The following is a 24,777-nucleotide window of genomic DNA, read 5'->3' on the forward strand; positions in this document are numbered from 1 at the left end:
GTGAAACTGATAGGACTTTTTTTTTTTTTAATAGATTTGTTAGAGCAAAAGCAAGAGTGAGCAAACAGAAGGAACGGGGTGGGGGAGGGGGAGACGGGCAGATTCTGCACTGGTCACAGAGCCCCATGTGAGGCCCAATCTCACAATCCCAAGATCATGAACTGAGCTGAAATCAAGAGTCAGGAAACCAACCAACTGAGCCATCTAGGTGTCCCAATATGACATGTTTTATTTTTATTTTTTCCTTTTTTTCCATATGACATGTTTTAAAAAAGATACACTTGACTGCTGTGTGGAGAGAGAGTACAGGACTGGAATGAAGGAGGGGGCCCAGTGGTACAAAAGATGGTGGCTTAGACTTGAGTGATAGTGGGTGAAGATGATGAGAAGTAGTCACATTGCAGATACATTTGAATGATAGGATCAACAAGACTTGCCAAGGAATCAGATGTAGGATATAAGCAGGGATGGGGTAGGTTTGGCATGAGAACCTGGAAGAATGAAGTTGTTCTTTAGTAACATGGGGCATGGTGGTGGAGGAGCAGAATTGTAGGAGGGGAGGAATCAAGAATTTTTCCTTTTAAGTTTGTTATATTTAAGAGCCTATGAGGTCTGCAAGTTGAGATGATGAGGACAAAAAGTCAATGTAATGGATGGTATTTAAAGTCTTAACAGTAGACAACATGACCCAGCAATTGAGTGTGGAGAAAGAATTTGAGGACCAAGGTAGCCCTCAGGTGTTCTAATGTCCACAGGCTGTGGAGATGAGGAATGAGGAGCCAACAAAAGAAATTTAAAAGGCATGGCCAGTGAAGTAGAGGAAAGCTAGTCTCTCAGGAGCCAAGTGAGGGTACTTGAACTAAAATTCTTTCCCCTCAGCTGAAGCCCAGGGACTAAGTGGTTCCTGCTTACTCGTGGCCACTCGTCTCTCAAGCAGTGAATCCTGAACAAAAGTAAAAACCCAAGGGCTCAAATATCCACATTTTTTGTTGTTCCTAGCATTTTGGGAGGATAGGGTGAAGTGTGTGTCCCTTGTAGCTAATTCTGTAATTCATCCTTCCTGTCATTATGTGCTTAGAAAATTCACATTTATTCTTGTACATTTCTTTCCAGTTTTTTAGTCAACTCTTAACTCACTAGGTAATAACCTGCTTCTTCAGATGCTCAACCTTTTATTATTTATTTAAAAGCTTTATTTGTATTTATTTGAGAGAAAGCGAGAACAAGAGATATCACAGAGGGAGAAGGAGAAGCAGACTCCCCACCGAGCAGGGAACCTGACACGGGGCTTGATCCCACGACCAGGAGATCATGATCTAAGCTGAAGGCAGAGGCCTGACCAACTGAGTCAGTCACCCAGGAGCCCCTCAACCTTTTATTTCTTAAGGGAAGCTATGGAAAATTAGCTTTGAAGGGTTTCCATACCACCACCGCCACTTTTAAATTGTTTTAGTATCACAGGAAATGCCATAATGAGGTTTAGTGAGGCAGACCTGGGACTTGGCCTCTTTGAACCCACTGCCTCATCCATAAGAGGAGTAAACACCTCTACACAGTTGTGTGGGCAATGCACTTACTATTGATACATATAAGTGCTCCAACAATGTTACTTCTCCGCATTAGGGTCTTAGGTCTTTAGCTTTCCTCTGGACGTTTTGAAATGGAGAGGGTGAAAAAATAAAATGGAGAGGGTGAGTATCCCTAAATCTCCATGGGGGAGGCCAGCTGGTAATACGACAGGTAGTACCACTCCCTTGCCTCTCCCTAGGGAGGGAGGGGGCTACTGTGGAGGAGGAAGCCAAGACATGTAGATGTTTCAACTGGGAAAGCTTCATACATAGCATTCTGCATCCCACCCACAGTGCCTCAGCAGACAGAAACCACACTGCCTGCCCATGTATACTTCCACTTGTCTTACCCTGACACAAAGAGGAAAAAGTGGAGGGGTTCCCCAATCATGTTAGTAACTGAGACGGAGACTATAGAGCAGGACAAAATTGTCCATCCTCAGTCTGGGGCCAAAATGAATGCCCCGTGCCCAGAAATACACAATCATAGCTGTGGACAAGATGGCTTCCCTCCTAAGCCCCAAAGGCCCCCCTTTGTGCTCCTGACCATGAGGAACATCTGAGGGAAGACTTTTGAGTAACTACAGCTCAACTCTGGTTCATTTTCCCTGAGTCCAGTTTAGGCTGTCTCAAGTGTCAACCTTGGAGCAGTTAGGGAAGAGGACAAATAACCAAACCCCTGGTATATCCCTGGGGACAACAGCGCATTGCTATGGTGGTGATGGTAGGGCAGCAGCATTGGTGAAGGAATCCTGACTGGAGTCTGGCTGGCTGCTGGCCTGTGGTCACATGGGCCAGACTGTTGGTAGGCTCAGCCTCACTTCTGTTCATGCAAGGCCCAAGCCCTGGGTACCCCAGTAACAGATGCCCATAAGCTCAAAAAGGAAACCAGAGTGAAAGGCAATGACATTGATACTAAGACATTTATTACATCATAAAAAGTCCATTGTTGTCCTGTTTTTCCATATGTACATGTTCCTGTGCGTAGTCCCTCTGTCCAGCCCCACCTGCCAACCCTCCATGGTGCCAATCAACTTTCCAAACTAACTAATCAATAAAAGAGGAAGAACTGGAGGAGATGGCCCAGCGCTGATGAGAGTGGAGATGGGAGAGGGACACAAAGTGCAGAGTGGTTGGCTTGGCTCTTAATGCCTGACCACAGGCAGGAGGAGCACGAGGATGGGCACTGTAGGGTTGGCTCACAGATACCTCTCCAGGGCTGCCAAGTTGCAGGTGATATACCTGAGGGTGTTTCTCAGGTTAGAGCCCCCAGGAATGGAGAGCAGAGGAAGAAGGTCCCCCAGCCTGATTATGGGTTTCAGGCTATAAAACTTCTCTTTTTCAGGTCTCCATCCAAGTGGCAGCCACAGCAGCTCAGGCTGGGCCTGAAAAGTTTGTGCCCTGGGGACAGCCCGAAGGGTGGCTGGGGACAGCCTGGTAGGAAGTACTGGTCCTGATCTCTGTGGGGCCTGCCTTAGTTGACCTCGGAGGTGGGCATTGGGTCTGTGGGGCGGGGTGTGGCCAGGAGGGGCACTGGTGAAGTGGCCTCAATGAGAGCAGGGTTGAGGATGATTGGTAGAGTCATGGGTGGTACGCCCACCTGCAATGGGGAGGCCAAGGGCTGCAGGATCAGTGGAGGCTGAGCCAGAGGAGGAGGCCCATCTGAAGTAGGGCTCAGTCTGTTGGGGCTAGATGCCACTGGTGATCCAGGAGAGCTGCTGTTGGCAGGTCGAGGGCCCTCAGGCTTCTCGAAGTCTACAGGGAGAGCAAGGGGCTGGTCACACTCCTTCATATTCCCCAGCTGGTTTACCTAACTTCTGCTCCTCCCCATTCCTGTGAGCAAAATGACCTCTGCTAGTCTAAGCAGTTGGGAATCTCCCCTTGAAACTCATTCAGATATCCAGCTATCTTCTATCTACCTTCTACCTTCTTTGCTGTACCTCCAGTCAGGTTAGTTCTGGTCTGATCTTTACTAGAATCCCCAAAGGGCAACCTTTGCATATTTATTCCAAGTTCTTGATCTGGCCCCCCTTTCCAAATCTGAAAATCTCAAGCAGATAGCCTATTTGATCCTGCCATTTCCCACAGGAAGAGCAGGCAACCAAAATACTCTGGTTCCCTTCTTCCCCTGGCTCACAGCCCATGCTCAGCAGCAATCCCAAACTACCCTGGGCCTCCTCTTAGGCTTCCTACTTCCTGTTCAACACCCAGGAGACTAGCTAAAAAGGACTCACCACAGGCCCCCAGCTCAGAAGGCATCTCTGGGGGAGGTGGATGGCCAGGTGTCCTTGTGTCTCCAGCAGCAGGAGTCATGTGGGCTGAGGCCAGAGTTTTTTGGGCATGTGGCTCCAGTGGCATGGGGTCTGGGAAGGGCAGAAAAGCCAAATGGCAGCTCTTAGTGCTTCCTTTCAAGCGTAGCCCTGGCTACCCATCAATCTTCCCACTGACGGCAGTACAGAGAACTGATTTTTAGCTCTAGACTCTTTGATGGGGACTCTCTTCAACAAAGTTGAACTAAGCCTCCTACCCTGGATGACAGTCTGCTTGAAGAGCTCATCTCGTAGGTGGGGCAGAAAACAGTCAATGCGCTCCCAGGTGATCTCCCAGAGGGCTGAGGGGCTGCCTCCTCGGGCATCTGCATTGTGGAAAATCTCTGCTGTGTCCATCACCAGGAGCATGTTCTTCAGAGACTCAGGGATGGCCTCTGACTGTAGGTGGCAGTGGGACCATGTGAATAGGAAAGAGGGCATCCAAGGGATATGGTAAGGAGGAGGCAGCCACCAAGGAAAAAAAATGCATGTCTTCCCAGGAGGTGCGAGAGGAAGCAGGCAGTGGGAGTCAGGCTGAGGTAGAACATACCAGTAAGTCACTGGATCCTGCATGCATATACTTGTCCATGAAGTCCAGGATGGTCAGCCAGAGGGCCGCAAAGGTAGAGAGTGACAGCAGTGGAGACAGGTGCTGCAGGAAGACCTAAGGCCCACCAGCCCGTTTCAGTGAAGGGTCAGAGCTGTCTGCATCCTTCCCTAAGGCTGGGAGGCAAGCCTGCCCTATCTTGCATGGGAATCCTAAATCAGAGATTCCTTCGAATTCCAGAATCCTCCCAGGTCCCTGGGTCCTGTTAAGTCTCCATAGCTGGGGTCCTGAGCACCCACATTGCATCTCTAGGTCCTAGCAGAACCCCTAGCTTCCCTCCTCGCAGAAAGGCAGGTGTGGGAAGAGTGGGTAAGTGAGGGTGGTGAGCAGGTACCTTAGACAGCAGTGTGGAAGCCCTCATTCGAGTCTCCTCCATCCCACCCACATCTGCAGGGCTGATGTTCTCCAAGAGTTTGGTCAGTAGAGGAAACAGCACCTGGTGGGTAAAGAGCCAATGTCTTCCTAACAGGGTCAGTTGGCAGCCTTGCTCCAAGGTAGCCAGGGGTTGGGGTGGATGAGCATAGAGTAGGAGGAAAGGTAGGAATGCAGATGGAGGATTGACATTAGGGGCTCTTCAGGCTGCCCAGTTCTCCCTGTCTTAAGGATTTGAACTTTACCTTAAGACTAGAGGAAGTCCCACCTTGTTAAAACAGGACTCCCACTCCAGGGCATCTAGCTTCTGCAGATCATGTACCAGTAGTGCTCGTTGCAGATAAGTCAGTGCTTGCATCCGCACCTGGCGCCGGGCATCACAGCACAAGCAGGCAATGCCTAAGAGTGAAAACAGGCTCAGGATCCTTTAGACATCCTGATCCTGGTACTTCCCAAGTTCCACCTCTGCCCCTGCCCTGCCTGCTCCCCTAAGGTTTACCCTGCAGTAAGGGACACCAGCAGTGGGCCCAGAGGGTACGTGAATCCGCTTCTATCTTCCGGCCACCTGTCTCTAGGTGGCGCTGTTCCTCCGCCCAAGAGCTGTAGATAGAGGCTGCTCGCGTGTGCAGGGTGTGCATCAGATCTAACAACTGGGGTCACAGGAGGGGCAGGTTATGAGTTGGAGTAAGGTCTGGTGGATGCCCCCTCAAACACTGTCCCTGGCTGAATCCTCAAGGGAGCCCCTAGTACCAGTCACACCATACTCCACTCCTCTCATCCCTCTTTTTTTTTTTTTCCAAGATTTTATTCATTCATTCATCACACACACACACACACACACACACACACACACACACACACACGGGGGAGGGGGGGAAGCAGACACAGGCAGAAGGAGAAGCAGGCTTCCTTCAAGGAGCCCATCAGGCCCTGAGCCCAAGGCAGACGCTCAACTGCTGACCCACCCCTCTTTTCTCCTCAGCTTCATGAACTGGTTGCCCCTGCCAGCCAGTGTTTCCCAGAGTTGGGAGAGACATAAGGAGGTGTGAGGAATGAGTGTTTCGTAACAATGAATTGGGGTGCCTGCGTGGTCAGTGGTTGAGTGTCTGCCTTCGGCTCAGGTCATGATCCCAGGGTCCTGGGACTGATTGAGTCCTGCATCGGGCTCCTCACAGGGAGCCTGCCTCTCTCTCTGCCTATGTCTCTACTTCTCTCTGTGTGTCTCTCATGAGTAAATAGATGACAAATAAAGCCTTATCTTGTTAATTTCATTTTAAAAACAAAGCAAACTTTAGTTGCACAGGCTTTGGTGGGCAATAATGTCTAGTCAGCTTTAATAACTTTTTGTTTTCATCATTTTTCTAAGGTTATTCTATTTAAGGCAATTAGTTCTCTATTTAGTGATACGAAGTCTGTTTGTAAAATAAATTTTATATATCTTGAACAAAGAATAACTCTGGAAGGACAAGAAACTGGTGGCAGTGTCTACCTCCAGGGAGGGGGAACTTAGCAGCTGGGGGCAGGAATGGAATAGGACTTACTTTTATCTGTTTACCCTTTTATACTTCTGAACTTGTACCACATGCATACACTACTTATTCAAAACATAAATATTAAATATTAAACAAACAAAAACTTACAACAGGTGGTCTTGGATAGGAGAACATTGTGGAAGCGGTGGACAAGGGCCTAGGTTGGAAAACATAAGCCCTTCCTCTCAGCCCTGGCTGTCCCTAGCCCTGCCTATCCTCCCAATGTCAGGGGCAGGAAGAGGAGAGGAAGTAAAGGATGCCATACTTACGTCCTGACTGACCTGTAAAGACACCGTATGGTAGCTGGCAGGCACCCCTTCATCCTCATCATCGTCACTATGCCCACCCCGAGTGGCATGTTGGCCAGAGGTTCGAGGCCGCCGAAGCACTGAACCTTCCTTGGATTTCTTCTTGAAGCGGTTTCCTTTGCTGTCATATTTGTGACTCTTGCCACGTTTCTCCTGGGACTTGCACCCTGAGCAGAGGCAGATCCAGGTCATATTTCTACATGGACACAAAGGGCCTACCTTTCCTCCCTTTCCCCCAGTATATTCACATAGCTACTCCCCTGCTGCCCCTTCATTGGGTAACCCACCGCCATTCAGACTGGCCTCCACAAAGATACGGAGAGTCTTCACGCAGAGCTCAAAGTTGTCAGGTGTAATGTGGGCAGCATCACGCACAATGAAGGACAGAGATTCTACACATTTAAGCAGGGACTTAGTGTCGTGTGGCCCGAGGTCCAGCCCCACTGTTAGGCTGTACTGATTGACCAGGGGTGAAGGGCCTAGCCGGCTGGGCCCAGGACCTGGCTTGGAGTTATCAATGTCATCCTTCCCCACCTGAAAAGTACAAAGAGTTGCTGGGAAGCCAGACTTGAGCCTGATCTTCCCTCAGATGCCCTCTTGGAGGAACAGGAATCTTTCCCACAGGCCAATGAGGGAAGACTCATCCACTGCCCATATGCTCACTTACCACTAACCAGCCGCTGTTGACTACATCAGCATCAGTGGCTGATCGGTGGATCTTGCCAGGCCTGCAATGGTCAGCATAGACCTCCGAGTCAGAAGTGTATCCTCGGTCCAGGCTCACATCATTCTGATGGTAGGATGGGAGTTCGCTGTCTGATTGGGCCCCTGAGACAGGAGAGAGAAGGGCAGAGTCAGGGTGGAAATGGGGACACTGGGATGAGGGATGATTTCAGTTCTGAGAAATAGGTGCTGAAGCCTGGTCTCTCCTCTTTCTTGGTCCAGCTTTGTTTCAACCCTGTCAGCAGGGTGCTGAAGGATGGTCTGGACAGATTCTCTTGACCAAATGGGGCAGTAGGCTAATTTGGGCCCCTGATGGCATCTAGTAGCAGCTGTCAGGGCATGGGGGTGGTGGTGAGGACATAGTTTCTGAGAAAACAGTCCTCAGGACAGTAGGAAGGCTGGGGTCATAGCCATCTATGTTGCTTTGTAGCCTTCATACTGTTTAACCTGGGAAAAGCCAGTGGCTATAGGAAGCTCTGGAAGCACATGGTGGAAGCCAGGGGTGTTTGTTTAATCTGCTAAACACAATAACCTATTATTTTGTTTTCCTGTCTCAACCCCCAGGGCCATAACTACTTATCTGCCAATCAGAGAGTCTCCCTGGAAAAGGGCTTACCGGCATCAGGTGCTTCAGCCCTGGCTGTGGCCTGCAGGGCAGCTGGAGGCTTTACACCTGAGCCAATGCATTCCAGCAGTGTGAAGAGAGTGGCCCAGTCGTCACCTGAGTGGATGTTGGCTGCGTTGGTCTTAAGAAGTTCATGGAGCCCATAGGCTACCTGGTGACTGACTCGGGACAGCACGCTGGGCTTCATTAGTAGCAAAATACGCAGGGAGAGCAGCACCTGGGTAGGTGGGGAGCAGGAAGTGGGCACATAGCTTCTTTAGAATCCTTCCCCACCAGTTTCCTTAGGCCACTGAGCATGGTTTGGCTAGGACCCACCTAAGAATACTGCTGCTGGTCTTTTCTTTTCTCAGGGTTGTTTTTTTTTTTTTTTTTTTTTTAAGATTTTATTTGAGAGAGAGACAGTGCGAACAAGCGAGTGAGCCAGAGAGCATGAGCAGGGGGAATGGCAGAGGGAGAAGGAGAAGCAGGCTCCCCAATAAGTAGGAAACCCAACATGGGGCTTGATCCTAGGACCCTGGGATCATGATCTGAGCTGAAGGCAGATGCTTAACTGACTGAGCCAGCCAGGCACCTCCTTCTTTTCAGTTTAATTAAAATTCTTATTGAGCTATAGATTTTTTTTTTTTTTGCTCTGCTTAATGGTCACATTACATAAAACTCCAGTATATAAAAAAAAAACATAGTATATGATAAGAGTGATACTATTGATACAATCCACTGATTTTATTCAGGTTTCCCCAGCTTTACATTACTAATATATGTACGCCTATACATATTAAGTTCTACACAATTTAATCACCTAATTTTAGGTTTGTGTATCCTTAACTAGTCAAGATGTCAAATGGTTCTACCACCAAGGATTTTCCTCACATTGCCCTTAAAAACACACCTGCTTCTTCTTTTTTTTTTTTTTTTTTTAAGATTTTATTTATCCATTCATGAGAGAGACAGAGAGAGAGACAGAGACATTGGCAGAGGGAGAAGCAGCCTCCTTGCGGGGAGCCCAATGCGGGACTCGATCTCAGGACCCCAAGATCACAACCTGAGCCCAAGACAGATGCTCAACCAATGAGCCACCCAGATGCTCACACTTACCTCTTTTTGCCCCCAACCCTAACCCCTGGCAATCTGTCCATAACTTCTAAAATTCTGTCATTTCAAAATGTTATTTAAATGAAATTATATAATATATAGCCTTTGGGATTGGCTTTTTTCACTCAGCATAATTCCCTGGAGATGCATCCAAGCTGTTACCAATAGTTTGTTGCTTTGATTGCCAAACAGAATTCCATGGTATACATGTAACACAGTTTAACCATTTACTTGTTGAAAATCATCTGTGCTGATTCCAGTTTTTGGCTACTACAAACAAAGCTCCTATGAACATTCATGAATAGGTTTTTATGAGAAAGTAAGCTGTAATGTCTCTGGGATAAATGCCTCAGAGTGCAACTGCTGGATTGTGTGGGTAACATGTTTAGTTCTATTAAGAAACTGCTAAGAGAGGGGCTGTACCATTTTACAGCCACTCAGTATTTCATTTCATTAAAGCACTTGTTTTGTTTTCTTAAAGATTTTATTTATTTATTCATGAGAGACACACACACAGAGAGAGAGAGAGAGAGGCAGAGACACGGCAGAGGGAGAAGCAGGCTCCATGCAGAGAGTCCCAGGTGTGGGACTCGATCCCAGGTCCTCAGGATCGTACCCTGGGCTTAAGGCAAGTGCTAAACCGCCGAGCTACCCAGGCTGCCCACATTAAAGCACTTGTAAATGATATTGTGTTGTTGGTTTCATTTTCTTTTCCTTTTTTTTTTTTTTTTTTTAAGATTTGTTTATTTATTTGAGAGAGAGAGAAGGTGAGAAGGTGTGCACACAAGCAGGGGGAGCGGCAGGCAGAGGCAAAGGGAGGAGCAGCAGGTTTCCTGCTGAGCAGGGAGCCCAATGTGGGGCTCAATTCCAGGACCCTGAGATCATGACCCAAGCTAAAACCAAGAGCTAGATAGATGCTTAACAGACTGAACCACCCAGGTGCCCCTGAGTATAAGTTTTTAAAATTAACAAAGTCCAATTTACCAATTTTTCCTTTCATGGATTGTGTTTTTGGTGTTAAGTCTAAGAATTGTTTTCCTAGCTCCTGAAGATATTCTATGTTGCTTCCTAAAGGACATTCAAATCCATGATTCATTTTGAGGGCACATAGGTGGCTCAGTCGGTTAAGTATCTGACTCTTGATTTTGGCTCAAGTCATGATCTCAGGATCCTGAGATCCAGCCCTGTGTCAGGCTTGCTGCTCAGTGGGGAGTCTGCTTGATAGCCTCTCTTTCCATCTCCCTCTGCTTCTCCCCCCTACACACTCACACATTCTTTCTCTCAAAATAAGTTTTCTTTAAAAAAAAAAAAATCTGTGATTCATTTTGAGTTAATTTTTCTATATGGTATGCAGCTTAGGTCAACGTTCACTTGTTTGTTCCCCACCCACAAATTTCGATTGTTCTAGCAACTGAAAAGGCTATCCCTTCCTCCAGAATTGTTTTTGCACTTTTGCCAAAAAATTAGTTGAGCATCTCTGTGTAGATCTATTTTTGGATTTTTTTTTCTGTTCCACTGACTTATGTGGCTGTCTCTTCACAAATACCAGATAGTCTTGATTACTGCAGCTATATAGTAAGCCTTAATAGCAGATGGAATGATTTCTCCCACTTTTTTCTTTTTCAAGATGTTTGGATATTCTAGGGCTTGTGCTTTTCAATCTAAATTTTAAAACAAGCCTAGCTCTACAAAAAAACCTTGCTGGGATTTTCATGGGAATTGCATTAAACTTACAGATGAAGGGGAAAAACTGACATCTTTACTACCCTGAGTCTTCCAATCCATGAACATAGTATGCCTCTTCATTTATTTAGATCTTCTTTGATATCTTTCATTAGCGTTTTATAATTTTTTTTAGCGTTTTATAATTTTTACTGTATTTTAAAGATTTTATTTATTCATGAGAGACACACAGAGAGAGGCAGAGACACAGGCACAGGGAGAAGCAAGCTCCCCACAAGGAGCCCAATGCGGGACTTGATCCTGGACCCTAGGATCATGCCCTGAGCCAAAGGAAGATGGTCAACTGCTGAGCTACCCAGGCATCCCACATTTTAGAATTTTTAGCAGAGATGCTATACATGTTTGTTAGGTGTATTTCTCAGTATTTCATTTTAAGCACTTGTAAATGATAGTGCTGTTGGTTTCATTTTCTATTTTTTTTTAAATTTTTATTTATTATTTATGATAGTCACAGAGAGAGAGAGAGAGAGAGAGGCAGAGACATAGGCAGAGGGAGAGGGAGAAGCAGACTCCATGCTCCGGGAGCCCAATGTGGGATTCGATCCCAGGTCTCCAGGATTGCGCCCTGGGCCAAAGGCAGGCGCCAAACCGCTGCGCCACCCAGGGATCCCTGGTTTCATTTTCTATACGTTCAGTGTTAGTATCTGAAAATGTGATTTTTTTTAAGATACTGGGACTCTAACATTGTCTAGAATTTGTTAAATTGTTATAAAGGCTCATGTACATATATTTTTTTTAATTCAGATTTAAGTTAGTTAACATATAGTATTTGTTTGAGTAGAATATAGTGATTCATCACTTACATATAATATTCAGTGCTCATCATAAGTGCTCTTCTTACTGCCCATCATCCATTTAGATGATCCCCCACCTACCTCCCCTGTGAGGTGCTAATCTTACATCCTGTGACCTTGCTGAACTCACTTATTAGTTCTACGGTGGCTGTCTTTTATACTTGAGCCAAGAGATCTAAGGAGGGTCCTAAGCATGGGAACCAGGAAAGCAGGTATAGGGCAGAGAATGTCACAAGGCAGTAGCCATCCAGGCAGATTTACAGGAGCCTGCAGAAGTGCTAGGTATCAGCTTCATGCCTGAGGATCATTTTAGACTCATTCTTAGTGCCACCTGTTAGATTCCTCCAACTCTGTGGCAGGTCACTGGACTCATGTACTAAATGTACTCTTTGTCTTAGGCCATGCCCACAACTGACACTGTGGCTTTAGTCTCCTGCATACTTCCTGCCTTCTCAGTTGTACTCTGCTTACCTGGCCACTGATCTCTTCTCTTCGGAGTAGTCGAATGGCCAAGCGGAGCAGCCCCACCACTGCCCGCTCCACAAGGAAGCAGAAATCCTGTGCCTGGACACACAGGTGATATAGATGGTCTCGGACAGTCTGCCACACACAACCCACACGGTCCCTGAGGAACATAAGGGTGAAGACAGTTTCAGTTGGGGCGGCCACTGGGAAATAAGTCTCTCTTTTTGATCCAGGTTGGGCCTTACAGGGCTCATTGGCAGGCAGGTATAATGAATAAGCTTCTCCACTGCCTACAGCTTCATGTGCTTCTTGCCCCTAAAGCCCATTCAGCAGGATGGCTCCTGTCTTCCATCCCTTTGGCACAAGCCCAGTATGAGGCCTGCCTAAAGACTGCCTTCTACCTGTTCTCCAGCACAATCCTCAGCAGCATCTCTAGGCAGAAAGCAGCATCCTCCTCATCATATGTCTCTTCATCTGGCGTCACTGAGACCAGAGCCTAGAGTACAACAACAACAGGAAAGCATGGAGAAGCCAGCCACTGGCTGTGCCCTGACAGAAATTAAAGCAATCACCACTGTCTCCATCTTCCCTTCCAGACACAGCCAGTCCTTTCATCTCTCTTCCCTCTTCATTCTGTACCTTCATGAGCTCCTGCAGTGACTCCAGCTGAAGGAACTTGCTTTCTGTGATCATCTTTTCTGGGTCACAATGCTAGAGGGGATGCAAGAGAGAGGGGGGTCGGTGACAAGGGCTGGAGGGAAAAGAATGTTCCCAAGAGCTAGAGCGAGAGGACAAAAGGAGTCAGCTCTGGTCATAAGCCCTAGATGATTCTACTCTTCAGTTCCTAAGGAAGCAGCTTATCAGGGGTAGGCAGAGGCAATTACCTTGATGCAGTCCAAGGCCGCTCTTTTGGCCTCTTGGTTCTCAGTGGATGGGCCCCGCACACTAGACTGCTCAGTACCACTTAGTGTTAGCCAGCTCACAAAGCTTAGCACTGTCGACTCTCCTCTGTAGAAAGAGTTCAAGCCTTGGTGAGCTCCATTGTTCTGATCCTCCCTCTCCAAGGCCTTTAACTTTTGATCTGCCCTTACCGGTTTGATGGTGTCTCCTCCCTCTGTAGAGAGATCTTGCCATTGGGATCCACAAAATCTTCTACCTGGAAAATCAGGTCAAGAATAATTTCTTTCCACATGCCCTTTGCATTTCCTGCTCTTCCATGCAAAGTTCTCTGGGTTTTTTTCCTATAGCTCAGTGCCCCACACTCCTGACTGGGCCCCCTACTGTTGGTTATTGGCAATGGCTTATCTGGTTACTGGCCTTCTTTTACAGCTATCCTCTTGCCCAAGATCTGTGGTCTTACATTTAAGGTGCTTCTGGTAAGCTTCAGCAGTCACTGGGCCCAGTGCTACTCTCAACCAGTTCTATATGCAGATAGCACACAGTTTATGAGCTTTTGCCTTGTCCATTAATCTCCTACAAGAATTACCTCCACCATAGCTTTGGGAAGCAGTTGGGCTCGGAAGAGCTGCAGCATGGCTTCCATGATATTCTTCCAGCCCTCCCGCAGGATATCACCATGACGATGGGCCAAATGGAATACTGTCTTGGCTGCAATGTGGGCTTTGGGGTTGCTTCCAAACACACTGGGCAGATTCTCAATAGACTGAAAAAGAAGATGAGAAAGGCTTAGGGTTTGGCGAATGTCTGGAAAGGAGATCTCTTAGGCCTTTACCTATAGTTCACTAAGAGTCCTTTTGCTTGCTGTGGTTCAATCTGCTCTAATACTGGTAGGAAGGGCTAACCTGGTTAAGGCCTTTCCCACTGTACATCTCCTCTCCCATCCCCACTGAATGAGGGGACACTATTCTCATCCTAGGGGCTATGAAACAGAAACGCCTAAGTGGTACTGTAGTCTAGAGGGAGTGAAGGAATATGCCGAGGAAAACAGCTCCACAGATAAGGATAGATTTATGGCTAAGAGAGGTCCTACTTTGGAACTCTAATTACACAGTTCTTGCCCCTGCTCACCTCACTGCTAAGAGCTGTGAATTTGCACAGAGATATGATGAGATTGTCAAACACATCGCTGAGGCCATAGTGGGCGGAGATCATGGCGCACTTCCTGTAATGTCACATTCCAGAAATAGAGTGAGTCACTGGAAGTCCAGGCAGCCCTTCCAAGTCCCTGAAGAGGCTTACTTAGGATTCTTTCCCAGGATTCTTCCCCAATCAGTCCCAGGAAGAAGCCTTTTAGTCTTCAATCTATTTAAGACTGAGCTTTCCCTTGGGTGCTGGGTGGCTCAGTTGGCTAAGCACCTGCCTTAGGCTCAGGTCATGATCTCAGGGTCCTGGGATCCAGCCCTACATTGGGCTCCCTGCTTGGCAGAGGTCTGCTTTTTCCTCTCCCTCTCTCTCTCTCCCCCTCCCCCAACTTGTGTGCACGCTTTCTCTCTCTCTCATGTGTGCTCTCTCTCAAATAAAATCTTAAAAAAAGAACATGATTTTCCAAGCTTCAGCCTCCTTCTAAAAACTCAGAGAAAACCCATTCTAACAAAAATATGAGTAGGAATCAGAAAGGCATGGAGGCAACCATGTTTATGCCAAGACAGGTGAGAGGAGGTCAAGACCAAGGCCATAGCTGGGCTACCTGAAGCCTGAGATGGCTTTCTGGATAATTGTTTCCTCAAGGCTTTTGTCAAAGACATAAGAAAGGGCAGCAATAGTGGGGCCCCACGTCATGGTGAAGAGGTCAAGATCATAGCTGCCAGCAGGCACACGAAGGAATATGCCCTCTGGGGTGGCACCTCGATGAAGTAGCACATTCCACACATAGTTCTCCCGAACCAAGCCTGTCTGCTCTTCAGGCATCACAATTTCCTCATTCCTGTCAGGAGGTAAAGGAAAGTAGGTACACTGCTGTTAACCTGACTGGTTCCAAACTAGAACACCAGGTTTTGCCCATATTGGAACAATCCATCAATGAGAGGTCACCAAAAGTGCAGCTCAGTAGTCGGCTTCCCACCCACTAATGGGATCAGGGAGAAATAAAGGAAGTGTTCAATAATCCCCCATAATCTCAAAGCCCTGTCTCTTAACTGGGGCCGTTAGTTCTGTAGTAAGATCTCCATTCTTTCTGGGTATTAGAGGATGAACATTTCTACCTTTTCTTATTTACAATAAAAAAATAAGTGTCCCATCTCTGACCTCTGACCCAAACTTTGCCCTCCAGTGCCCATCCTGGGTTTTCTACCAGCTTCAGAATACATTTTGTGAGCTGGACAGGAAAACCTAGCTGCTTTGGGTTCAGAAAATGGGCCCATGATATTCCACCTAGCAAAGGAAGTTTAGATTCTAGCTCAGTACTAGAGCTTCAGTACTGTTCAGGCTTCTTTAAGGAAGAAATGGGAAGAGGGGCTGCCCAGCTGAGTCTCAAGGCTAAATCCAGGGCATAAGAATCATTGAAGTCTGATGCAACTCTAAAATCTGGAAAAGCAAGCAGTGTGTTTCTGCTTAAAAGAGATGCCGAACTATGCTCCAAAAATACTCACTTGATGGCATGGTACATGTCCTCCAGGATGTCTTGCTCAAAGTCCTTGCCTCCATTCACACCTTTTAGGTTTTTGCGAAACTCCTAGAGACAGGCCGATAAGCTTTTCCCCCCATGTGTCAATGCTGAAGCCCCACCTAAGGAACTCCTGGGTCTATGGTAAATAGGGTTTAGGAAACAGTAGTGAAAGAGCCCACCTCCCTAACCCAGTTCTTTTCCTGTATTGGCCAGCCCTCCCTGATTCCCTTGGACAAACTCTGTCCATCGTGCCTACTGAAAATGCCATGTATTTCCATCTATACCTCCAAAACTGTGCTGGACCCTCTCTGCCTTGGCTGGAATCCAAATTTACCTCTAGAGTCATGGGTGCATTCTGTTTGCGAACGTTGTGGTTGTGCTGGTCAGTATTAAGCAAGATGACAGCATAGGCCAGAGCAAAGCAGGCATCGCTATTGGCAAATGGGGAGCCATTACAATTCTGAAAAAGCAAAGACCCCACCTGTATCAATACACTTCTCTGCCCAATCAAACCCTTCACTACCAACCCACTGACCAATGCTGGGTACATTTTCTTTCTGGGGGCTAACTTTCAACCCACTGACCAATGCTGGGTACATTTTCTTTTTGGGGGCTAACCAGCCAGAAAGTCCCCAATCTCTTGCCAACTCCTTAACAGAGCTGGTCTCTCTATCAAAAGCTTGCTGATGTTGCTCTCAGCCTTCTTAGGAGACAGCAGCTGGGTCCTTCAGTTGGAACTATAAAAATCTTCCAGTCAAATGAACCTGGGATGCAGGGCTCAGTCCTGCCACTCAACTCACCCTCCAATGCTCTGTGAATGCCTCCAGCAACCTCTGGATGACTGGTGCTTCCCCAGGTAAGCGAAAGGCTTCCAGGTAGAGACGAAGAGCTTCATCCAGCCGCAGACCCTGAAAGCTGAAGGTGCTAGAGGAAAAGGAAGAGGGATAAAGAAGCTAAAGATCTATAAACTGGAAATGTTGGGCTCTGGTCCCTCTAACCTTCTCATACTGGAACAGAGGAGGCTGAAGGCAAAGGGGAACAATCTTGTGGTCATCTCTAACGACAGACTAGAATCTGACAACTCCTAATTTTAGTACTTTCCACATCAGTGCATTCTTGCCTGGAAACCTCATCCACTGGAACTCTAACCTACCTGTGCTCAGGAACCCTGTTCTATCCCTTTGCAGTGCTCTCTATGCAGAATGGAATGGCTCCCCAAGCTATCTTGCTGGAGACTCTTTCAGGTCCAACAGACATAAATCATGGGAAGAGGAAGACTGTGTGACCTAGGTCACCAGCAGGAACTGACTGAGATTGTTTTGAGGGAGAGAAGCCTTGCCCTTTGATCACCAACTATATCCCCCATTTCTTGCAGTTTCCTCACCTCACAAAGCTCTCCAACAGGTCAATGTTTTTGCGGTCACTCACAAACTCTCCAATCATTTTCTTGTCCAGCCGAGGGTTCTCTCGGAGCCACTGGGCTACCTCTGTGTTGTCCATTGGGATGGTGAGGAGGCCTTTCTCCTGCAGAAACTGGATTCCCTTCTTTGGTTTCTGGTTGAACTGCTCTGTGCCAGTGATTAGCAGCTGAAGGAAAAATACTAGAGGTGTCACAACCTGCTCTGCTCCTAAATCAGACAAGGCCAGGCTGCATTCCATCACAGTGCACAGCTGGTCACATAAGGGGCTCCGAGGTTGTGGTTCTAAGTGACTCCCAAACTAAGGCTGGATCATACTGGCCCTAGCTTCCCTCAATCTTCATGTCTAATTAGAACTGATTGAGAAATTGGGGTGCCCAGCCAGCATAGTCTATAGAACATACAACTCTTGATTTCAGGGTTTAAGTTTGAACCCCACACTGGGAGTAGAGATTACTTAAAAATAAAATACAGAATTAAAAAAAAAATTTGCACCATAAGGGGCACATGGCTGGTTCAGTGGGTAGAACATGTGACTCCCGATCTTAGGGTCATGAGTTCAAGCCCCACATTGGGCATGGAGCCTACTTAAAAAAAGAAAGAAGGAGGAAGAGGAGGAGGAGGAGGAGAAAAAAAAAGAGAAGAAGGAAGAGGAGGAGGAGGAGAAGAACAACAACTAGCTGAGAGGCTCCTTTTCACTCATTTTCTGAGTTCTCACGATACACAGGGGCAGCTCCTGTCCCTCAACTTGGGGACCAGGAAAAAGTAGAAGAGAGGCTAGAGAAGGTTCTCTCCTTTCCAGTTTTATAGTCACTCCAGCATTTGTTTATAAGCCTAGCTTGGATTTCCCTACTTTCTTCAGTTTCCCAGCTTTTAAGGACAAGGTGAACTCACTGATTGAGAACTCAACTTTTTGTCTGTCTAGTCACAGCCCTGCAATCAAGGGAACACATAAACCAAAGTCATTTAGGCTGACCATAAGAGGAAGAAAGGTTTAAAGAAAAGGTTTTCTTTGTTTAAAAAACATTTTTTTAGGGATCCCTGGGTGGCGCAGCGGTTTGGCGCCTGCCTTTGGCCCAGGGCGCAATCCTGGAGACCCAGGATCGAATCCCACGTCGGGCTCCAGGTGCATGGAGCCTGCTTCTCCCTCTGCCTATGTCTCTGCCTCTCTCTCTCTCTGTGACTATCATAAATAAATAAAAATTAAAAAAAAAAACACATTTTTTTAAACTTTATTAAGGCACCAGATAAATGTCAATTCCCTTTCACTGCCAATCCTCACCCCAGAGCTTGAGATTACCAATAACCTCCACTGACCCACATGATACCAGGTCCCAGGCTCTTGTTACCACAAGTAACACTTGGCTCTCACATAGGGCAGCATTTGCCCAGCAGCACACAATAGGGTATGCCTCATTACATGGCCTAGAAGTAAAGGGTTTCAAAGGAGAATGGGTGGTTGCTGAAGTCCCAACAAACATAAAGATTCACCTTGGGAAACCATTCAACGAGCTGCTAGACTCTTCCTTATCCTCTTTTGTAGGGTTTCTGTCCTAGGCAGAGGCAGGCAGAGGCTAAGCTCTGGGGATAGTTCTACATACCTTCTTTTTGTTTTTAATTTCAATCAGTTCCCGTGGATCTGGCAGGAGACAGGAAAATCGAGGTGGCTTCCGGGTAAACTTTTTGTCAGCTAGGAATGGGAGATGGGAGGAAGAAAAGGAAAAATCTTTAAGACCTCTTTTACCAGTATAATGGCTTTTGGAAGATTGCCAATATACTCTCTAGTGAAGGAGAAATGTCTTAGAAATTTTCTTGTCCTCATCAGTCTTCCATTTCCCTAGAAGTCCTATCTTCTTGGGCTCCAAATGTTTTATTTCCTCTCTCCAGGTTTGAGGGCATGGGTGAGCAGTCAAGGTTCACTCACATACTACCTAGGGTATCTGTGCCCCATTTCCCTCTGCTCTCCACCAGGCCCCCTGGTTGAGGGGGCTGAGGATCATGGACACCCAGTACCCACCCCCAGAGTCAGCAGCTTCCTCCAGATCACTGCATCCTGGCTTCCCATGTTCTGCTGGCAGCCGCCCTCCACCTGGCAGATGTAGACCTGGGATGTCTGCGGCTATGCCTACAGGTTTCCCATCGCTGGCTGCTCTCTCACCTGGTAGGAGAGAAGAAGATAAAGGAAGATGGGGTAGGAAACCAAGTAGAGCTGCAAGAGGAGTACTAGGCCAAGGAGACGTGGATAGGTCTCACATAGACCCACATAGGTGACCAGCCCTGAACAGAACAAACCTAAGCCTACATAAGTAGTCACTGTTCCAGGTTAGTCAAGCATTAGATTCTATAACTTAATAGAGATTACCTATTCCCATTCTCTGATCTTCTGCAACTTCAGTCTCAAAGGGATGTCAGAGAAGATTAATTAGGGTGGAAGCAGATACTGGGGTTGGGGAAAGGTAGGGCCTGGAGCTTTCAGGAACAGTAATCTAGGTTCTCTTTTCTCTCCATAAGGAAATAATAATACTCCTATGTTGTATATCTGAAACTAATGTACCATTGTATTTTAACTATGCTTTTATTTTTTAAAAGATTTTATTTATTTTAGAGAGAGAGAGACAGTACACAAGAGTGAGAGTGTGCACACGAAGAGGGGGAATAATAAAGGGAGAGGGACAAGTAGACTCTGTGTTGAATGCAGAGCCCAATGCAGGGCTCGAGCCCATGGCTCTGAGATCATGACCTGAGCTGAAATCAAGACTCGGATGCTTAACCAACTAAACCACCCAGGTGCCCCTGTTAACTATACTTTAATTAGATAATAATAATAATCATCATCATCATCATCATCATCATCATCACCATCATCATCATATAAGCAAGCTAAAGTGTGGAGGAGGAGAAAAGGACAAGTCCATGAGTCTTGCTAACCTGCCTGACCTATGATTCAAACCACCAAATCCTGGAATTGGGAGAGCCCCCAGGGGAAGTAATATAAGGGAAGGAGAGAGGATTCAGTGAGTAGAGATGATAAAAATAGAACTCTGGGATCCTCAGGGGCACCTGGGTAGCTCAGTCAGTTGAGTGTCTGCCTTCAGCTTGGGTCATGATCTCAGGGTCCTGGGATCGAGCCCCATGTGAGGCTCCCTGTTCAGTGAGGAATCTGTTTCTCTCTCTCCCTCTGACCTTCCTTCCTGCTTATGCTGAAAGAAAGAGAGAGAGAGAGAGAGACAGACAGACAGAGAGAGGGGAAGAAAGAGAAAATCAGTCTTAAAAAAAAAAAAAAAAAAAGAACTCTGGGATCCTCAAAGAAAGAAATGCCTCTCACTATTGCTGGATTCTCGGGTACCATCCACCGCCTCATAGCCAGATCTGGCTGCTTCTTTCTTCTCTTGCTGGGTAAGACTGTTGAGGACTTTGGCCTGGCAATGGGCCTCAGTGCTGTCAATCACTGTCAACAGGGCATCAAGAGACAGGAGGTGTGTTGTATAGAGCTGACCAGACACAGGGAAGGCATTCTGGAAAATAAACAGACCCAGTAGACCTGAGGTGAGAATACTTTACACTTTATCTTTTTCCAAAAACCCTGAAACCTCCTATAACTTCTACATTATCCTGAGAAAATGCCTTTCTTCTTCCTGTTCCCCAACTTTCAAGTGTTTCCCACCCTGCATATAGAATGCTTACTACTACCAGAGAGATTTCCTTAATAGAGCCTTCTTTCTAGAGGCTAGTAATAATGCTCAGCACCTTGGACAGCAGCTTGGTGAGGTCTTCAAAGAGGTTTGAACAGTAGTAGTCACAATCATAGTTGATATAGAGCTCAGTGACAAAACTGGGGATGTGCCAGAGCTGCACAATGGCCTCCAGTGCCATCTCTTTCATCTCATAAGGCATTTTGGGGTTCTCCACAGTGATGATCTCCATGAGCTTTTTGATGTACATCTGGCAATAATCCAGTAATAGCCATTTGGGTGGGGAAGCAGTTAAGATAGAGAAGAAAAATTAGACAGGAAAAACATTAAACACAAGAAGCCCAGCCAGGAAGCATACATTAAGAAACCCTTGAAGGTATTCTATCCTCCTCTTTGGCCTCCATGTTGGGGGAGACCTGGCTCTCTACCTCACACTTGATCAAAAACAAGTTGCCTATTGCCCCTCTTTGTGCTCTCTATGTAAGCCTGACCTGGTACTACTCAGAGTTCCATTTTGCAACTTAGTGCCAGTTGGACTCGACTGCCTGTGCTGCAGAGGAACTGCTGAGGAGAAAAGCCATACCCACTCATGGCAAGGTTCTCCATCAGTCCATATTTGGCTTTTCTCATTTTATAGCCAGCCAGTGCTCCTTTTAATTTTTCCACCAAAGAGGCCAGCCAATGAACCAAACTATGAAGGCTAAAAGCACTCTCTTGCAGGAGCCCCTAATTCCCATTCTTGCAGAATGAGAGAGCTGACCCCAATGAATGTCATACATCTTATTTTTTTCTTCTCCAAGTTCAATAAACTCACCTCCAATTGGAACTTGAGATGTTCCCTCATGCTCTCAAAAAGCAGGAAGCATACCCGCAGGGAAGCAGCATAAAGGTTGAGTCGCTCTACACTGAGTAGCTGGAGATCAGAGTAGGGTTAAATCATTAGGTTTCTGAACCTATGGCTCAACCAACAGAAAAGCAGGAGAGCAAAACTATATGAGGTTGCCACTAAGGTCCTGTGTTCTAAGGGAACTCTATATCTAGTTATTCCCATATTTCTCTATGGCTGCCAGAGTCCCCAGGGAACTAGTAGAGTCCTATTCACAAAGACCTCTGGCTAATTGGGGAAGGAGGTTCCTTCCCAGATCCTATATCCTTTGCACCAATCAGCCAAATCTTCCTGTGCCCCCTGGTCCTTAAGAGACCCTGAAAAATAGTCAGGGGCTCAGAGCCCCTCTAAAAATTCAGTGTTGGGGATCCCTGGATGGCTCAACAGTTTAGCGCCTGCCTTTGGCCCAGGGCGCGATGCTGGAGAATCGGAATCAAGTCCCGCGTCGGGCTCCCAGCATGGAGCCTGCTTCTCCCTCCTCTTGTGTCTCTGCCTCTCTCTCTCTCTCTCTCTGTCTATCATAAATAAATAAATAAATATCTTTAAAAAAAAATTCAGTCTCACCTGGAGTAAGTGGCGGCACATCTCATCTTTGATGAGGCCCAAAAGGGTTTGGCACTGGGCTACAGGGGCAGATTCAAGAGCCACTGTCAGCAAATGCAGTCCCATGTGGATCATAACTTCTGAATTGTGGCGGTCATGTGGATTGGTGAGGGAGATGAGGAAGCGGAAGAGCTCACGGATGCAGGGAAGACCATAGGGAACCAAAGCTGTACCTAGGGAAGGCCAAGAGTAAAGTGGGATTGCTAAGAAACAAACAGCTTCGTAGCTTGGCCTGGGCTGCGCTGTATTATTATACAAGGCAATTTCAGGTAAGTGATTCTCTTCAAGAAAAAAAAAAAGTTTTCTTTCTGGGGAGGTAATATTACTCTCACTTATTAAAGCGATCAGAATTGATGACCCTACTTTCTGTTAAAAATCCCAAGCTTTCTAGTCTTCCCTCTCACTTCCTATTGTCCACCAAAGTCCCTCTGTATAAGCTAGAGAAGGGGTCCATCCATGCCAACAGTCCTCTGGCTTGATTCTATTTCCTGATTAGAAAATGGCCTAGAACCTGAACTAGCAGGCACTTTGGTTCCAAGATAGTCTAGGTTCAGAATGCTCAGTGGGCAGGATGGGGGAGGTGACTAGACAGAGCCTGTCTGAGAGAACTCACCTTCTTTCTGGGAGGACTGTGTAAAGCGCACACCCCGGGGATTGACGTAATCCATGTCATGGACAGAGGCAGAGTCAGAGTGGTCAGCAGGAGACGTGCACTCCTCTAACACTTCGGGGATGGATTCCACAGATGCTGACTGGGCCTTTTCCACATGGACTCCTTCCTGCTATGACCAGTGGCCAGGGGATAGGAAGAGGGATGAAACAAGAGGAACTTGGGACTTACTCCCCTGAAATATCTATGCTCCAAGTGTCTCTAATGGACTACAGGTGCAGGGCTAGATCAGTGGGCTGTGAATCAATGCACAATGCAAGATGGCTCAGAGCAGAGTATGGTGAAAGACTCAGAAAGCACCTCCTGAGGTATCAGTGACATAAAGTGACTAGAACTCTAAAGGCAACAGAGGCTCTCTTAGGTTTGGGATTTAGAAGATCACCACTACCTTCCATACAAAGCTATTACTTCACTTTTGCAAAGTATTACCTGTATGCATGACTTCATAAATCCCATGAGCTACTTCTCACAGTGAGTGATGCTGTGGATTTTCTACATAGGAAATACGAAATAACCCCCACCTCAACCTTCTTTTGAGCCAAGGCCTGGACAAAGGATGCAAAAGATCAAGCCAATTCCCATAGGAGAAGACTAGAAAAGGGCCTTTAAAAATCAAAGCCATACCTGCGGGTCAGGCTGCTCAGGAACCCCTAGCTCACTGCTACCAGGCTCTGTAGCTGTGCTATACCCTGGAGAGCCAGGTTGCTCCAGGTCAGTGAGGTCCTCCTTGGAGGTGGTCTGAGAGGAGAACTCCAGGCCACTGTCTGTAGAGGGGCTGACCACCGTTGAGGCAGCTTCTGAACTTGCAGAGGAGATGGGAGTGGGCACATCAATGAAGGGCATGCCCCCTGCCAAGCAAAGTAAGTAAGGCTTGAAGATGACAGACTCTGTGTGAAACACATACCCTCCATGGCACCAGGGGTTCTATTTCCTAGACTGCATACTAATTTCTGCAAATGCAGGTCTCTAAAGTAGCCAGAGTTCCTCTGGAAGGAGAACCACCTTACGTCACTGCAGAATTGCTAAATGGTCACAGTCTGAACAGACCTGCAGTTTTCCCTTTTTGCTCTTAGCAGAAGGACCAAAGCCCCTCAGTTGGCTGGTTTTCAATGTTAAAATCCCTGAGAGAAGAAGGATGTTTATTTTATCTAATCAGAGGAAGCAACCCAGGGTACTCACCAGTGAGGTTAGAGGATAAGGTGGTTCCATTGGAGGTGGGCAACTCTGAACCTGATGTTACTTTGGTCATATGGCGCAGGGGCCGGGGGGATCTCTTCTGTTTCTTCCACTTGGATGAATCACTCATGCCTCCTGCTCTCATTTTCAGCTGGAAATATCATATCTCATTAGCACTCATATTCAAACTAATATTCTTTCCCTAGAAATCTCCCTTCTTTTATTCCTATTAGTCCCTAGAAAATAGCCTATATGCTCCATCTGTGCCAAAGGAAAAATCTTTTATTATTTTATTTTATTTTATTTTATTTTATTTTATTTTATTTTATTTTTTATTTTTCCTTTGGAAAAATATACCATCAGAATACATTCCTATACCATCAGAATACATTCCTACTCCTCTAACCTGGCTTCTACATCTGCCATTTTACAGGTCAGCCTCCTAAACATTTTACTTTTAGGCTTGCTACATATTACTCTACTTCCCTGAGTCCTGGGTCCTGAGCAACCCTATAAGTCCTGTAGATGGTGCCTGACCCTCTTGCACAAAGAGTAAGGGCAGAAGCTCCTTTGCCTGAAGCTTCAGATCTCTAGGTCCTAGATTCCAGGTATTTGCTCAGGTACCTGTA

At 46.7% G+C, this 24,777-nt stretch overlaps 1 protein-coding gene across 10 annotated transcripts in view; it reads right to left on the reverse strand.

The window, feature by feature from the left end:
• Positions 1-2,472: 2,472 nt before the first annotated feature.
• The window catches only part of GBF1 (golgi brefeldin A resistant guanine nucleotide exchange factor 1), a 121,158-nt gene continuing 98,853 nt past the window's right edge, over positions 2,473-24,777 (reverse strand). For 3 of the 10 annotated variants that reach the window (XM_072805534.1, XM_072805532.1, XM_072805527.1), the window contains 32 exons: positions 24,152-24,299; positions 23,597-23,820; positions 22,916-23,084; positions 22,264-22,475; positions 21,628-21,726; positions 20,869-21,063; positions 20,447-20,636; positions 19,139-19,279; positions 18,723-18,811; positions 17,088-17,290; positions 16,504-16,627; positions 16,038-16,163; positions 15,687-15,769; positions 14,786-15,022; positions 14,167-14,260; positions 13,625-13,801; positions 13,230-13,294; positions 13,023-13,146; positions 12,778-12,849; positions 12,540-12,634; positions 12,145-12,298; positions 8,036-8,261; positions 7,364-7,524; positions 6,984-7,230; positions 6,658-6,863; positions 5,356-5,506; positions 5,125-5,255; positions 4,819-4,920; positions 4,428-4,541; positions 4,096-4,276; positions 3,803-3,931; positions 2,473-3,323 (listed from right to left, as the gene is read on the reverse strand). In XM_072805534.1, the coding sequence (XP_072661635.1) occupies positions 3,043-3,323; positions 3,803-3,931; positions 4,096-4,276; positions 4,428-4,541; positions 4,819-4,920; positions 5,125-5,255; positions 5,356-5,506; positions 6,658-6,863; positions 6,984-7,230; positions 7,364-7,524; positions 8,036-8,261; positions 12,145-12,298; positions 12,540-12,634; positions 12,778-12,849; positions 13,023-13,146; positions 13,230-13,294; positions 13,625-13,801; positions 14,167-14,260; positions 14,786-15,022; positions 15,687-15,769; positions 16,038-16,163; positions 16,504-16,627; positions 17,088-17,290; positions 18,723-18,811; positions 19,139-19,279; positions 20,447-20,636; positions 20,869-21,063; positions 21,628-21,726; positions 22,264-22,475; positions 22,916-23,084; positions 23,597-23,820; positions 24,152-24,299 (4,950 nt within the window). In that variant the 3' untranslated portion in view covers positions 2,473-3,042. The remainder of the gene's footprint in view (positions 3,324-3,802; positions 3,932-4,095; positions 4,277-4,427; positions 4,542-4,818; positions 4,921-5,124; positions 5,256-5,355; positions 5,507-6,657; positions 6,864-6,983; positions 7,231-7,363; positions 7,525-8,035; positions 8,262-12,144; positions 12,299-12,539; positions 12,635-12,777; positions 12,850-13,022; positions 13,147-13,229; positions 13,295-13,624; positions 13,802-14,166; positions 14,261-14,785; positions 15,023-15,686; positions 15,770-16,037; positions 16,164-16,503; positions 16,628-17,087; positions 17,291-18,722; positions 18,812-19,138; positions 19,280-20,446; positions 20,637-20,868; positions 21,064-21,627; positions 21,727-22,263; positions 22,476-22,915; positions 23,085-23,596; positions 23,821-24,151; positions 24,300-24,777) is intronic. The other 7 variants (XM_072805533.1, XM_072805528.1, XM_072805535.1 and 4 more) reach the window with 3 other exon arrangements.

This window comes from Canis lupus, chromosome 29, assembly GCF_048164855.1.
Source record: "Canis lupus baileyi chromosome 29, mCanLup2.hap1, whole genome shotgun sequence".
Lineage (NCBI taxonomy): Eukaryota > Metazoa > Chordata > Mammalia > Carnivora > Canidae > Canis > Canis lupus.